Source organism: Moschus berezovskii, chromosome 27 (genome assembly GCF_049115385.1).
Source record: "Moschus berezovskii isolate FMDL1 chromosome 27, NW_MosBer_1.0, whole genome shotgun sequence".
Classification (NCBI taxonomy): Eukaryota; Metazoa; Chordata; class Mammalia; order Artiodactyla; family Moschidae; genus Moschus; species Moschus berezovskii.
In genome coordinates, this window is record NC_142486.1 from 22,021,834 (window position 1) to 22,035,028 (window position 13,195).

Genomic DNA, 13,195 nt, shown 5'->3' on the forward strand with positions numbered 1-13,195 from the left:
GCATATGTCCTCCGGTATGTGCTCCATGCACTATAACCACACGATGACTGATGCCCTGAAGATGATCTGAAGTCACACCAAGTGCCTCAGTCTTGCCTGGAAGAACCGTCTTCACGGTTTCTAGACATGGTGGGCCAAATAGACCAAGTTGGCAGGGAAAGAGGACCAGAGGGAGGAAGGAATGTGTCAAAATCTGAGTTAGAAAAAAATCACCTTGAACAGTATTCTGCAGCAAATATTATTTCCTCTAGTATTGCAATGAGCCAGTGGTATAGTACACATTTCCCTGCCAGGTATGCAAAATAACTTACATCATGCTACCAACAAAAAGTGAGAGCACAACAGAATACAGTAACATTTTAGTTATTATAACACTTTAGTTATTTTAACAAAAAATCCAAAGCAGAAGGTTCAGCCAGAGAAAACCTCAGAATAAATAAGCTACGATGGCCTGTAGGTGTCAGTCTTGCGCCAAATAACAGCACCAGGGAAGGCTTGGCAAAGCACTGGAATTGATCAAGCCTTTGCAATATTATTTTCTTCTCTTTTAGTAAGTCATTGTATTACACACACACATACACACAAAGATATACGTATGCACACACACACATTTATACAGACCTACACTTTATACATAATTGGGATCATAGAGAGTATATAGTTTTGTATTATGCACAGTAGTGTGATTTTTAACCAACTAAGGAGGGAAATGTTAGACAAGGGGCAGTGTACAGCAAGGAGGCTTATGGCACTTAACTGCCATCTCACTAAGAAAACATGTTATAGAATTGCTCTCTGAAAGTTACTTCTGTGTAACAAAAAATCTATTTAAAGTACCTGCAAGTATATATTTGCTATTAAACCTGAATTACAATCTATTATGTTTATTTAAAGTGTTTCTCTTAAACTGGTATAAAATGAGATGGATTCTTATTTTTAAGCCCCAGATTAAATTTTCAAATATTTTAAGATCCTTTTAAAAGCATTTTGTACTGATGGCTTAAATCAGGGACCTCTAACCTTTCCATCTGGGTTGGGAGGGGGCACATAACCTCATTTTGTGCGTAAATATATGTGAAAACACATGTGAGTACACACGTGCTTCGTGTAGTTTATGCATATACATATGAGTGTGCATATGTGTATACACAAAAACAAATTAAACAATAGGCGTTAAAAGCAACATAAATAAAAATGTTAACATTTACCTCCTGTACCCCAACATAAAAAGTCTTGCATACTCCCTCAACTTTGAGGCCACTGGCCTGACTGAAATAAATGAACTTCTAAACCAGATGGCAGAAAAGGTTAAGTACTACCACCATCTAGGTGAATAGAAGGGATCTGATCATTTCCTTTTGAATTCTGAAATTCATTACCTTTTGGTCCTTTCAGGGATGAAAATATACCATTCTTCACGTAACTAATGAGGAAACAAAATCCCTAAGCCAAACTTGTATTTGATTCAGAATAAACCTTTCCCTATACAAGCAAGGACTGTGTTTCAGAGACTAATTTTTAAGCTAAATTTTAGAACATATTTTCCCAAGTAGTTATATTCCTTGAGGTCGTATATGAGTGCCTGATATATATAATATTCATTCTTTTATTCATCCAACTAGCCAACAATACTGATTGACCGCTATACTGTCATACAACCAAAGGGTTCTTTGGCATGCTATCCTTGGGTCTCACTGAACTGGAAACCCCACCTGGGAACCCCACCTTGTTCACATCTTATTGCTGTTTCATATGCTGTTTCCTCTGCTTGGTGAAACACTCCATAGATGCAAACACGGGTCAGATGTCACCCGCATGAAAACTTGCCTCACTCCTCCAGCAGTTAATGGAACTCTCCTTCTCTAAACTCATGGTACTTCATGTTTCTTTTCAGACTATCCTGCCACTGTCTGCTTACATCTTCTGAACTATTCTCTAAGTATCTTAAAACTAGAAGCACATGTCTCACTTCTTTTTACTTCTACTGCTTAGCACTGCCTGGAACATAAAAGTATTTTAAATACTCTTACATGAATGCAACTGAACAATGTTTCTACAGAAAAATATTTTTTCGGCCCTTCAACTGAGATACGAAGCACACTTCTCTCCTCAGCCATTGACCCTCATGCCTTGTCATAAGGACCATTCATTGAATCCCTAATATTAATTTTCCTGCTATCTGAGCACCCAGAATTTCTACTGGAAAGGATTAAGCTGTAGTTTTCTGTTTAAATTCACACTTCCCAAGACAATCAGAAGACAATAAATTGAAAACAACTTAAGATGAAAAAGAACAGACCTGGTTCTACTGGCTATACACTCTACCCTCTAGTCTAGAGCAGTGACACCACATACCAAAAGGTGTTAATGAAATTTCCAGAATAAGTCATATCTTTCTCTCTACTATGTAAGTACTAAGAGAGTCTGGAACCCTGGGCTAATAGGCATATATTTCAGTGTCTGTGGAGTCGAGTCACATAAACTGCTGTTTAAGGCACAGATTTTGAGACCAAGCTAAAATGCAAAAATATTGACAAATACTTCAAAGTGAAGGACTGTGAACAAATCTAAGAAGCCACAAATAAAAATAAAGCAAAAGAACAGGATGGAATGAAACAAATCTAACATGTATCAAACACCAATTCTCAGACAGACATGGTTGGGCACTATCCCATACACTGTATTATTTCATCTTCACAACAAACCTCAAGGTAAATATCAGAACCATTTTTACAGATAAAACACTAAGCTTCATGAGAGGCTCAGGCAATAAGGGCTGACTCATATTTCAAAACAGGTTAGCCCTCAAAAGCCCATACTCTTTCCACAAAGCAGTCCTGCCAGAGTCTTGCTTATTTCTATTAAGACTGATGGGCGCTTTAAGACAGAACATGTCTAGTTTAACCCAAACAATCACCCTGGAAGAAAGTGAAAAAGTTGCCAAGGGCTACCCCTCAAAATGTACAGGTTTATTTAGCTGGTTTCAGAGAATTCTATCAAATCTTCAAAAACAATAACCACAATGCTATTTAAACTGTTCCAGAGCATTAGAAGGAATTCAGAAATTATTTTTTACAAAATCAGCAGAACATGAGAAAGATAACATCTTCCAAATAAAAGATTAGATCAGACCATCATTTACCAATAATATTAATGTTAATATTTTTATTTAGAGCTTTTATAAATACAATCTAGTGATACATAGAAGATGACTATCCTACACAAGCGCAGAGCTGCATGAGTGGATATGTATTAGAAAAGTACCATTGATTTAAAAAGACAAGAGAGAAAAAACCCTGTCACCATAGAGGCTGAAAACAAAGGTGACAAAATTCAGCACTGACCCCTGATTTTTTAAACTCTTAATAAAACAGGATTTTTGAAAAATACTGTATCTCTAGTCAAACATCCATCTCAGGCCAAAAGACAGAATCATACTTTTCATTAAAGTAAAAACCAAAGGTTTCCATCATTTTTTAAACATTTTCTGGAAGTAACTACAAATTCACTTGGACCAAAAAAAAAAAAAAGGCTAAAAATAAGAAGTAGCAAAACCATTTGCAGATGTTATACCTGTCTTTTTTAAAAACCCCGACAGAATCAATGGAGGAAACTACTGGAAACGCTAAAATAATCCAAGAAGGTAAATAGTCACAAAACTGGTACAAACACACACACAAAACTGCTTCTCTTGTGTTGTGCATAATATCCGGAGGGCCATCTGAGACAACATGGATAAAACCGCAGGACATTATGCTACCTGAAATAAACTTGATACAGAAAAAGAAATACTACATGATCTCACTTATACTTGAAACTGAAACAAGTCAAACTTGTAGAACCAGAGAACAGAAGGGTGGTTTGTCAGGAGCTGGTGGGTGGGGGAACTCAGATGTTGGTCAAAGGATACAAGCTTTCAGGTGTAAGAGGAACAAATTCTGAGGACCTAGTGTATACTCTGGTGGCTACAGTTAATAATGGTAAAGTGTATACTTCAAATTTGCTAAAAGAATACATTTTAAGCATTCTGCAGACACACACACAAAAGGTAACTATGTGAGGTAATAAATGTGCTAATTGACCACAGTCATCATTTCACAATGTGTGTACTAAATCATCATGTTGAACACCTTAAATCCAAAAAAAAGTTTGTCAGTTATATAAAGCCAGGAAGTTTTTATAGTTTAAACAATGAAGAAGAATCCTATTTATATTATCACACACATCATTAGAATAAATCTAACAAAGCTCGTGTAGGATCTTTATGAAGAAAATTTTGTTATGAAAGAACATAACTGAACAAATTAAAAGACATACTATTATCAGCTAGAAGACTCGATACTCCCTAAATTAACCTATAAATATAATATAGGGGAACTAAGCAAGCTAGTGCTAAAGTTGATCTGCTAAATAAATAAGCCAAGAAAAATCTAAGAGGAACTGATTAGGAAAGACTAGTGCTATGATATTAACATGCATGATGTAGTTACAGTAATTAAAATAGTTTGGTATTGGCACACATATAGAAATATGAATTTTAAAAGAATAGACACAAACATATTATAGAACTTCATGATAAAAGGGCTCCCCAGGTGGCACTGTGGTAAAGCACCTACGTGCCAATAGAGCAAACATAAGAGGCCTGCAAATACAGCAGATATAAGAGATGTGGGTTCGATCCCTGGGTCAGGAAGATCTCCTGGAGGAGGGCACAGCAACCCACTCCAGTATTCCTGCCTGAAGAATCCCACGGACAGAAGAGCATGGTGGGCTACAGTCCATAGGTCGCAAAGAATCGGACACAACTGAAGTGACTTAACACACACAATACATGATAAAGGAGGCATTTCAAAGCATTAGGGAAAGATTATTATTCAATAAATGGTATTAGGTTCACAGAGTAGCTATTTGGAAAACTAACTTTTTAACAAGGAGTTCCACTCCTAGAAATGTATCATCCAGACAACCTTAAACATTATTTCCTTCAGCCTTTTCCCTACATCACTCTCTCAGTGAGGTCTTTCCGGGAGTATCCTCTTTAAAATTACAGCACCTAAGCCCAACTCCCAATTCCAAGAAGCCGCTTACTTACCTTTATTGTTTATTTTTCTTCATAACACTTATCACCAACAACATGCCATTTGTTTACCATATGTCTTCCTCACTAGATCTAAGCTCAATGAAGACAAAAATACGTCTATGTTTTTTGCTCACTTATCTCCAGCATCACTCAGTAAACGCTTGTTAAATGATATTCTGAGTCACAGAGGTATCCCTTCCACCTTCACTGCAAGTTCAGTGCCTATGAGCATGCTCAATCACACAGTCGTGTCCAACTCCTTGAGACCCCCATGGACTATAGTCTGCCGGGCTCCTCTGTCCGTGGAATTTTCCAAGAAAGAATACTGGAGTGGGTTGCCATTTCCTACTCCAAGGGTTCTTCCTGGCCCAGGGATCAATGGGACCTAAAGTGTGATGTACCAGGGAGATTTCTGGAAAAGGTTTCCCTTACTTAAAAAAAAAAAAATGTATGGGAGAAAATGCTTCTTTCTTTCCAAGGCTCTGTCATGCCTACACACGATGCCTGGCGCTGCATCAGCCATTCTGTAACTGCAGGGGATGTCAACACACGGAAGATGAAGAAATGAAAGCAAGTTCTGAACTTCAATGGGTGCTTTCATCACTGAATTAACCAACCTTGGAATCACTCTTCTAAAATAAACTCTCATTTTTCAGTTGCGCCTTCTGTTTCTTGAAACAGATAACATCCCAATACCTACTTACACATGCGTGCAAGACTTGCCTAAGAATATTCATTTCACTTGTCTTTACCAAGCAAACTGCCAGTATCTATAAGTACATCAACAGAGGCCTCATCAAGTTACCAATGCCCAGCAGTGTACTGGTAAATGTTTACCAATAAGCTAGAAAAAGGAAGAGTCTATTTGTAGAGTTTGCCTGTTTCCATGGTGTAAGTACTCCCATCAAGGTCAACTTCAATAATGGCCAAGTTTAACAACCAGCTCACTAAATTCCTGCCAATACAACAGTCAGCCCTCCTGAGCCCGTAAAACCGGCTCCAGCACACCAATGCTTACACACAGACAAGGACACAGACACGAATAATTTCCTAGATGTACTTAAGTGAAAAAGGGCAACAAAACTATTTATAATGGGCTTGGATTACAGAATCAATTTTTTTCATGTCCAAGCATAGTTGCATAGACTATCTTTAGAAAAATAGTCAAGAAACCTGAACAAGATTGTGGAACTGGAGTGGATGAGAAAATTCATTACATACTCTCTAGGAAGCTGCTTAACACATTTTTTTTTTTTACCATGAATTACCTTTTTATAAAAATCATAATTTTTAAAAATTAAACATTATTAAATTTTCAGTTTTGCAATATAAGTCTACTTTTCTTGATTACATACTTTCCCCCTTTTTGATGCTTGAAACAATTCTAGTGAGATTTAACCCCTAACCAGAACTGGGTCAGTACACCAAACAAACTGAAATTAGAAAGATATATTTTGCATTTTTCCCCTAAATTAATCTAAGCAATAAAATTGCTGTTGTTCAACTTTAAGACCAATCAAAAAAACTACACCAGTAATTACTTCATCTACAATTGCTTTTGTTAAATGGAGTCAAGAATGCAAAGTACACTCAGATATCCTTAAACCAGTCCTGTATTCACGAACTCGCACAGCAAGATCACTTTGTACCTCAAGAGTCTTTCGCATGGGGTCACATGGAAATCATCAGGATCTAACTCAGAGAAAGGAAGCAACAACAGAGGACCACAAGCCGTCTCCAAAACCTAGAGGTCACTAAAGGTCACCCACAGCAACAAGGCTCTGCATCTCAGGTTTGCTCTACACCACACACCAGACCCCTTGAACTCAACAGGCAATTCGGTGCATCCACAAGTAAGGAGTCTGTTTTCAGTCCTTTACTAGAGTCTGCCCTCTTGTCCAGTTTAACTTCCTCTCAATTTTTAGTGTCAGAGACACAAGGAAATAGATTTCATGTTTAGACTGACATTTCTTCCCCGGCTCGTGTCCACCTCCTGCTATGCCAGGAAATCGCATTAAAGTTCCATCGTGAGGTTGCCCAACAGGACACAGGAACCCTGGACCCGCCAGCTGATGACTAGTGATGGCAATGCAGTGAGATGGAGCCGTGGTATAATTACAGAGGGAACAGCACTTGAAACAATGTCAGCCCACTGAACTATCAAGGATGACATTTACCAGGTTCCACCCTACACAACAAACACATGCGTAGTATGGCACACACACGTTCAAGCAGTTTTTTCTTTACCATGACAAAATGGCTCAACAAAGGAATGTAAAAATGGAGATGCTAGATGGGGGCAGGGGGAGCGCAGGGACATCTATTCTATCTATTCTCTTCCTACCTTCCTATGTCTAAAGAATTCTCCATTTGCCCTACCATCAAAAACAAATCTACAACATTCGGTAAACATTAAAGACAAGCATTGAATCAGAAGGGACTAAGACCTGAGGGGAAAAAAATAAGAACAAGAAGAAACAAAGAAGCAAATAAGTGGCATCATAAATCCATGGTTTTAAGTAAACTTGAGCATTATTCCTTAGGATGAAGTTTTTACAGGTATTTGATAACTATGATGCTAGCAAAATATTACTGGACTTCTCAAGAATGTCAACAAGTTCTTAAAGAGGTTTTTGAACCCAAAGTTGAACAAGGCAGTAAAAGAGAAAGATTTTCAAATATTAACATGTGTTACATAATAAATAAATAAATTTTACATTATTGTACAATAACTTACAAAAATGCAAACGAGGCTTAAAAATCAAAACTTTCAACATGATCGAAAATGCAAATCACATAATCTAAAGTCAAGTGTGAATTAATGTGACTATGGCCAAAAGTCATAGTAAATATGAAGCAGTATAAAATCCAACCATTTCTTCTGAGATATTCTTCATTCAGTATTGTTAGAGTAAGACCATGCAACTGAAAAACCAAACGTCAAAGAAATGATACATGTTGGGACATAAATGGTCTTCAAAAGGGAAAATGGATAACAATAGCATTTATCATTTTAGGGACAAGAGACGTAAAATACAAGATAGCTATGACATTTAACAAGTATATTCAGATAGATTAAAAGGCATCATTTACTGCTTGACTCAGCTCAAAAAGCTAATAAGTTAGTGGTGAAGGCTCCATTTAAAAGCATTTTAGGCTTTTAATCTTGAGCAGGCAAATCCAGCTCAGTATTAATTATCACCACTGCAAAGAGAGCACAAAGAGAGCACTATAAAATCCACGTTAAGACAACATTAACGGAGGCGACATTTTATATGGGTTAACTGTACTTTGTTAAATCTCAGGGTATTCTAAGAAATGCCAGATCACGTCTAATTGTGCACAGCACAGACTCACAAACACCAATGCTGGATAGTAGGCCTACTAAGCGGGTGTCCACACTTACCGTTCTCCACATAGGGATGGAAAGGCAAGACCAGAGCAAGGATGACCCTGCCTCTGGTTGGCTCCAAGACGCTTCTGATATCTTTTAACAAAGTCAGAGGCTGATCACAGCGATCTAGCAAATTTAAGCAGCTGATGACATCATACTGGAATCCTGTCTTCTGCCATTCATTTATACCAAGCACTCTGGAAAAAATCATAAAGATACAAAAACCCTTAAAGACATCTTTAAAAATATTTAGATGCCAGTAAAGACTTTAATTTTGTCTTCCAAATCAAAGTAAGTTCAAAATCTTCATTTATAATTTGTATTTGCAGTAATAAAATGGCCATGCAAAAGTAAACAACCGTATTTCTTTAAATTCAGCATTTTACCTATTTCCAAAACATACAAAGTTTCCTTTGTAAGAATTAGTATGTTGAATAAGCATGAAGATACAGGTGATAAAAATGGTTATGAAACTAGGGCATCAAATTCTTGAACATCAATTAATGAACGAAGAATTCTACTTTTACATTCCCTGGGATGTAACTGTAGAATACATCATATATTCGTGTTTTCTATTCCTAGGGTGTCTCCTATTTTAAGAATGGCTAGGGTGATATAGCAGCAGCAGCAGGGTGATATATGTTCTTGCCTGGAGAATCCCAGCGATGGGGGAGCCTGGTGGGCTGCCATCTATGGGGTCACACGGAGTCGGACACTACTGAAGCGACTTAGCAGCAGCAGCAGGGTGATATAAGATAATTTCCATTTACAACCTATGATCTTTTGCACACATCTATGTTCTAGGAAAGAGATACTATTTCATACTCTAGAATCTTCATCTAAATAACTAAGAAAAAATAAAGCACAGGACATCCTACTAAAAGAGTCAGTGAAGACCACGGTTAACACACCTCTCAGTGCTCAGTATCTCATGCACATATAGTCACTCTCTCTCCTGCTCCTTCCCTCTCTCCCCTCCCTGCCTTCTGCGCCCTAAGAACACTTTCTAGTCCTTTATAATGCTTTACTCACAGAGGGTAGGAGTCCTTATATCAACAGTCTTTGTTTGTCACAGTGTTAAGGCAATTCTATTCATTACTCACTCCTGCGTGGTTATATCAATCAGAATACGACAGAGACAGGAGCCAAAGCAAACAAGAAAAAGGACCTTTTAAACAAGTCTCTGATCACACTGAGCAGATATCTTATGACATTTCACATTTTTGCATAGAATAAAAAGAAAGACAAACTACTCAGATGCATCTTCTTTTCAATCTGTATTTTTTAAAAAACTAAAGCCGCCTCCAAAATAACACTCTGACGAACTTCAAGGAGCTAGTCAGATTTCTGTCACTTGAAATAAGTGGTGCATTACAGCTCCAAAATCACTTTTAAAGGCTATTTGTATATTAATACCTTAGCCAAACAGCTAGTTTAAATTCATAAACTTGCAGAAGACAAACTATATATCTGATTCAAAAAAACAAACAAATAAACTTAGACCTGATTACAACAAAGCAGAAGCCAAACATCACTGGCATGTTTTAATCTAGAAAAATCTCACCAAATCCATCTCACAATCACTTGAAGATAGGTAGTTTCTATGTTGGTTATTTTGAAAGACAGAAACACATGCTTATAACAGAAAATCAAAATCTTGATAGCCTTAAAGCCAGGACAGTTAAAACTATACTTATAGAAGTCCAACTTCATCTTTACTTCTGTTTTGTGATTTCTACTTGTAAACTGAGTTCCACAGATAAAGACAAATTTACCAGCCCCACTCAAATTGCATATTAGCCCAGGAAACCTAACAAGATGTTTGAATTTTCCTCTCTTATAAGAAAAACGAAAGAAGTGACTTGTCCAAGCTCTTGTAAATCACGAGCAGAGTAGAAATTACAGCTTGGAAACTCTCCTAGTGGTTATGCAAGACAATGAACCTGCTCTCTCCATATAGGTGAGAAAGAACCTAACAATCAATCTTTGTATAAATGCTTCCAGGGTGGTGGGTTAAGAGTGAATGGCTATCCATTCAGTTTCCAGTATCTTTCAATTTAAAAAAAGAAGAGTCTAACATAAGGAATAGAATTAACTACAATATTTTCCTTTCTTTTTAAGAAAGATCCTTAACTTATAGATAATGCATTAAAGTCAAGCATCTTTAAAATTAACATTAAAGATCTTTGTTCTCTGGTGTCAAAAATGTACACACAACCCCTTTCGAACTACCCATGTATGACTGACCCACGCAGATGTAATTCCACGCCCATCCCCACTACCACTCTGCATTCTGCCACACACTGCCATCCTCCACCATCTACGAAACACCATTCAGATCACATAATCTAACATTCACATTAACTTTTGGTAAAAGCAGTCTGAGGAACTAACCATGCTGCCAAAATTGTTTTCCTGCCAAAGAACAGTTTTTATTTCTGTCATTTGAATTGTGGAATTCTTTGTTAGCGTACATAATCAAAACATTATTAGGTTGGTTCAAAAGTAACTGCAGGTTTTCACTGTTGAACTCTGCCATTTGATATTGGAATACATTCTTAAATAAATGTGGTTATGTTATATATCATTTCAATGTGCACTTCTCGCTTTATGTTTTTTTTTGCTAATGACTTATTATTTGCTGTTTATATTTATTTTAGATTGTAGAAATGGTGTGAGACAGAAAGCAAATTCAAGTGATTTTTTTTATTTGTCATAAAGCAGCAGAGACAATTTGTAACATTAACAATGCATTTGGCCCAGCAACTGCTAATGAACAGGCTGGTTCAAGAAGTTTTGCAAAGGAGACGAGAGCCTTGAAGATGAGGAGTGCAGTGGCTGTCAATGGAAGTTGACAACAACCAATTGAGAGGATCATTGAAGCTGATCCTCTTACAAATACACAAGAAGTTGCCGAAGAACTCGACGTAGACTATTCTAGTTATTAACCATTTGAAGCAAATTGGAAAAGTGAAAAAGTTTGATAAGTGGATGCCTCATGAGCTGACCGAAAATAAAAAAAATCATCATTTTGAAGTGTCTTCTCTTATTGTGCACAAGAACAATGAACCATTTCTCAATCAGACTGTGATGCTCGGCAAAAAGTGGTCTTTACATGACAACCAGCTATGACCAGATCAGTGGCTGGACCGAGAAGCTCCAAAGCACTTCCCAAAGCCAAACTTGCACCAAAAAACAGGTCATGGTCACTGGTGGTCTACCGCCAGTCTGATCCACTATAGTTTTCTGAATCCCAGCAAAACCATTACATCTGAGAAGTATGCTCAGCAAATCAGTGAGACGCACTGAAAACTGCAACGCCTGCAGCCAGCATTGGTCAACAGAATGGACCCAACTCTTCTCCACACCAATGCCCAACTGTATGTTACACAACCAACACGTGAAAACTTGAAAGAAGGGGTCTATGAAGTTTTGCCTCATCCGCCATATTCACCTGACCTCTTGCCAACCAACAACCACTTTCAGCATCTCGACAACTTTTTGCAGGGAAAACGCTTCCACAACCAGCAGGAGGCAGAAAATGCTTTTCAAGAGTTGATCAAAACCTGAAGCACAGATATTTATGCTACAGGAATAAACTTATTTTTTCATTGGCAAAAATGTGCTGATTGCAATGGTTCCTTTTTGATTAATAAAGATGTGTTTGAGCTCAGTTATAATGATTTAAAATCCATGGTCCAAAACCACAATTACTTTTATACCAACCTGGTAACTGTATAGGACTTCCCTGGCGATGCAGTGTATAAGAATCCACCTATCAATGCAGGGACACAGGTTTTATCCCTGGTCCTGGAAGATTTCACATACTGTAGGGCAACTAAGCCCGTGCACAACTACGGGAGCCCATGGGGTGCACACTCTACGGCCCACAAGTCACCACTACTGAGTCTGTGTACCCTAAATGAGCCTGTGTGCCCTAACTGAGCCTGTGTACTCTGAGTCTGTGTACCCTAACTGAGCCTGTGTACCCTGAGTCTGTGTACCCTAACTGAGCCTGTATGCCCTAACTGAGCCTGTGTGCCCTAACTGAGCCTGTGTACCCTGAGTCTGTGTACCCTAACTGAGTCTGTGTACTCTAACTACTGAAGCCCGCTCAGCGAGAGCCTGTGCTCCACAACAGAAGCCACCACAATGAGAAGCCCATGCACCGCAACAAAGAGGATCCCCTGCTTGCTGCAACCAGAGAAAGTCTGTGCAAAGCACTAAAGACCCAGCGAAGACAAAAATAAATTTTTAAAAAACTTAACATTGAAAAAAAAAGTAATTGTAATAATCCATTTCTAAATATCTATGGCTCTTACAAAACAGCATTTCTAACCCAAGAAGAAAGGTGTCTGTTCAGGGGGTTATTATTTCCAAGAAAGTGAGTTAAGTAATAGTTTGCCTTCCAGGAGGATTTAAAGTACACCTTCCTTAGAGAAGTAACAAAGCAATCAGTATTGTGATAAATCCTAAATAAAAAACCAAAACACCAACAATGTAAAGAAAAGTTTTAATTTTTTTAAAAAAATCTAAACCACATCCTTAAATTTTACGATCAGGCTTTCTGGCATAAACGATAGTCAATGCAGAGGGGAAATCTGGCCATTTTCTGTTTTATTGATTTATTTCAAAAATGAAATCCAGAACCTTTATTAAAAAGCCAGGATTTTGTGGGCCCATATACTGAAAAACAAAAAATAGCTACCTCCCAAAAAGAA

At 37.7% G+C, this 13,195-nt stretch overlaps 1 protein-coding gene across 3 annotated transcripts in view; it reads right to left on the reverse strand.

Moving 5' to 3' along the window:
• Positions 1-13,195, reverse strand: part of METTL9 (methyltransferase 9, His-X-His N1(pi)-histidine) — a 50,184-nt gene that overhangs the window by 14,548 nt on the left and 22,441 nt on the right. For all 3 annotated transcript variants that reach the window (XM_055409662.2, XM_055409661.2, XM_055409660.2), the window contains exon 4: positions 8,487-8,671. In XM_055409662.2, coding sequence (XP_055265637.1) covers positions 8,487-8,671 — 185 coding nt within the window. The remainder of the gene's footprint in view (positions 1-8,486; positions 8,672-13,195) is intronic.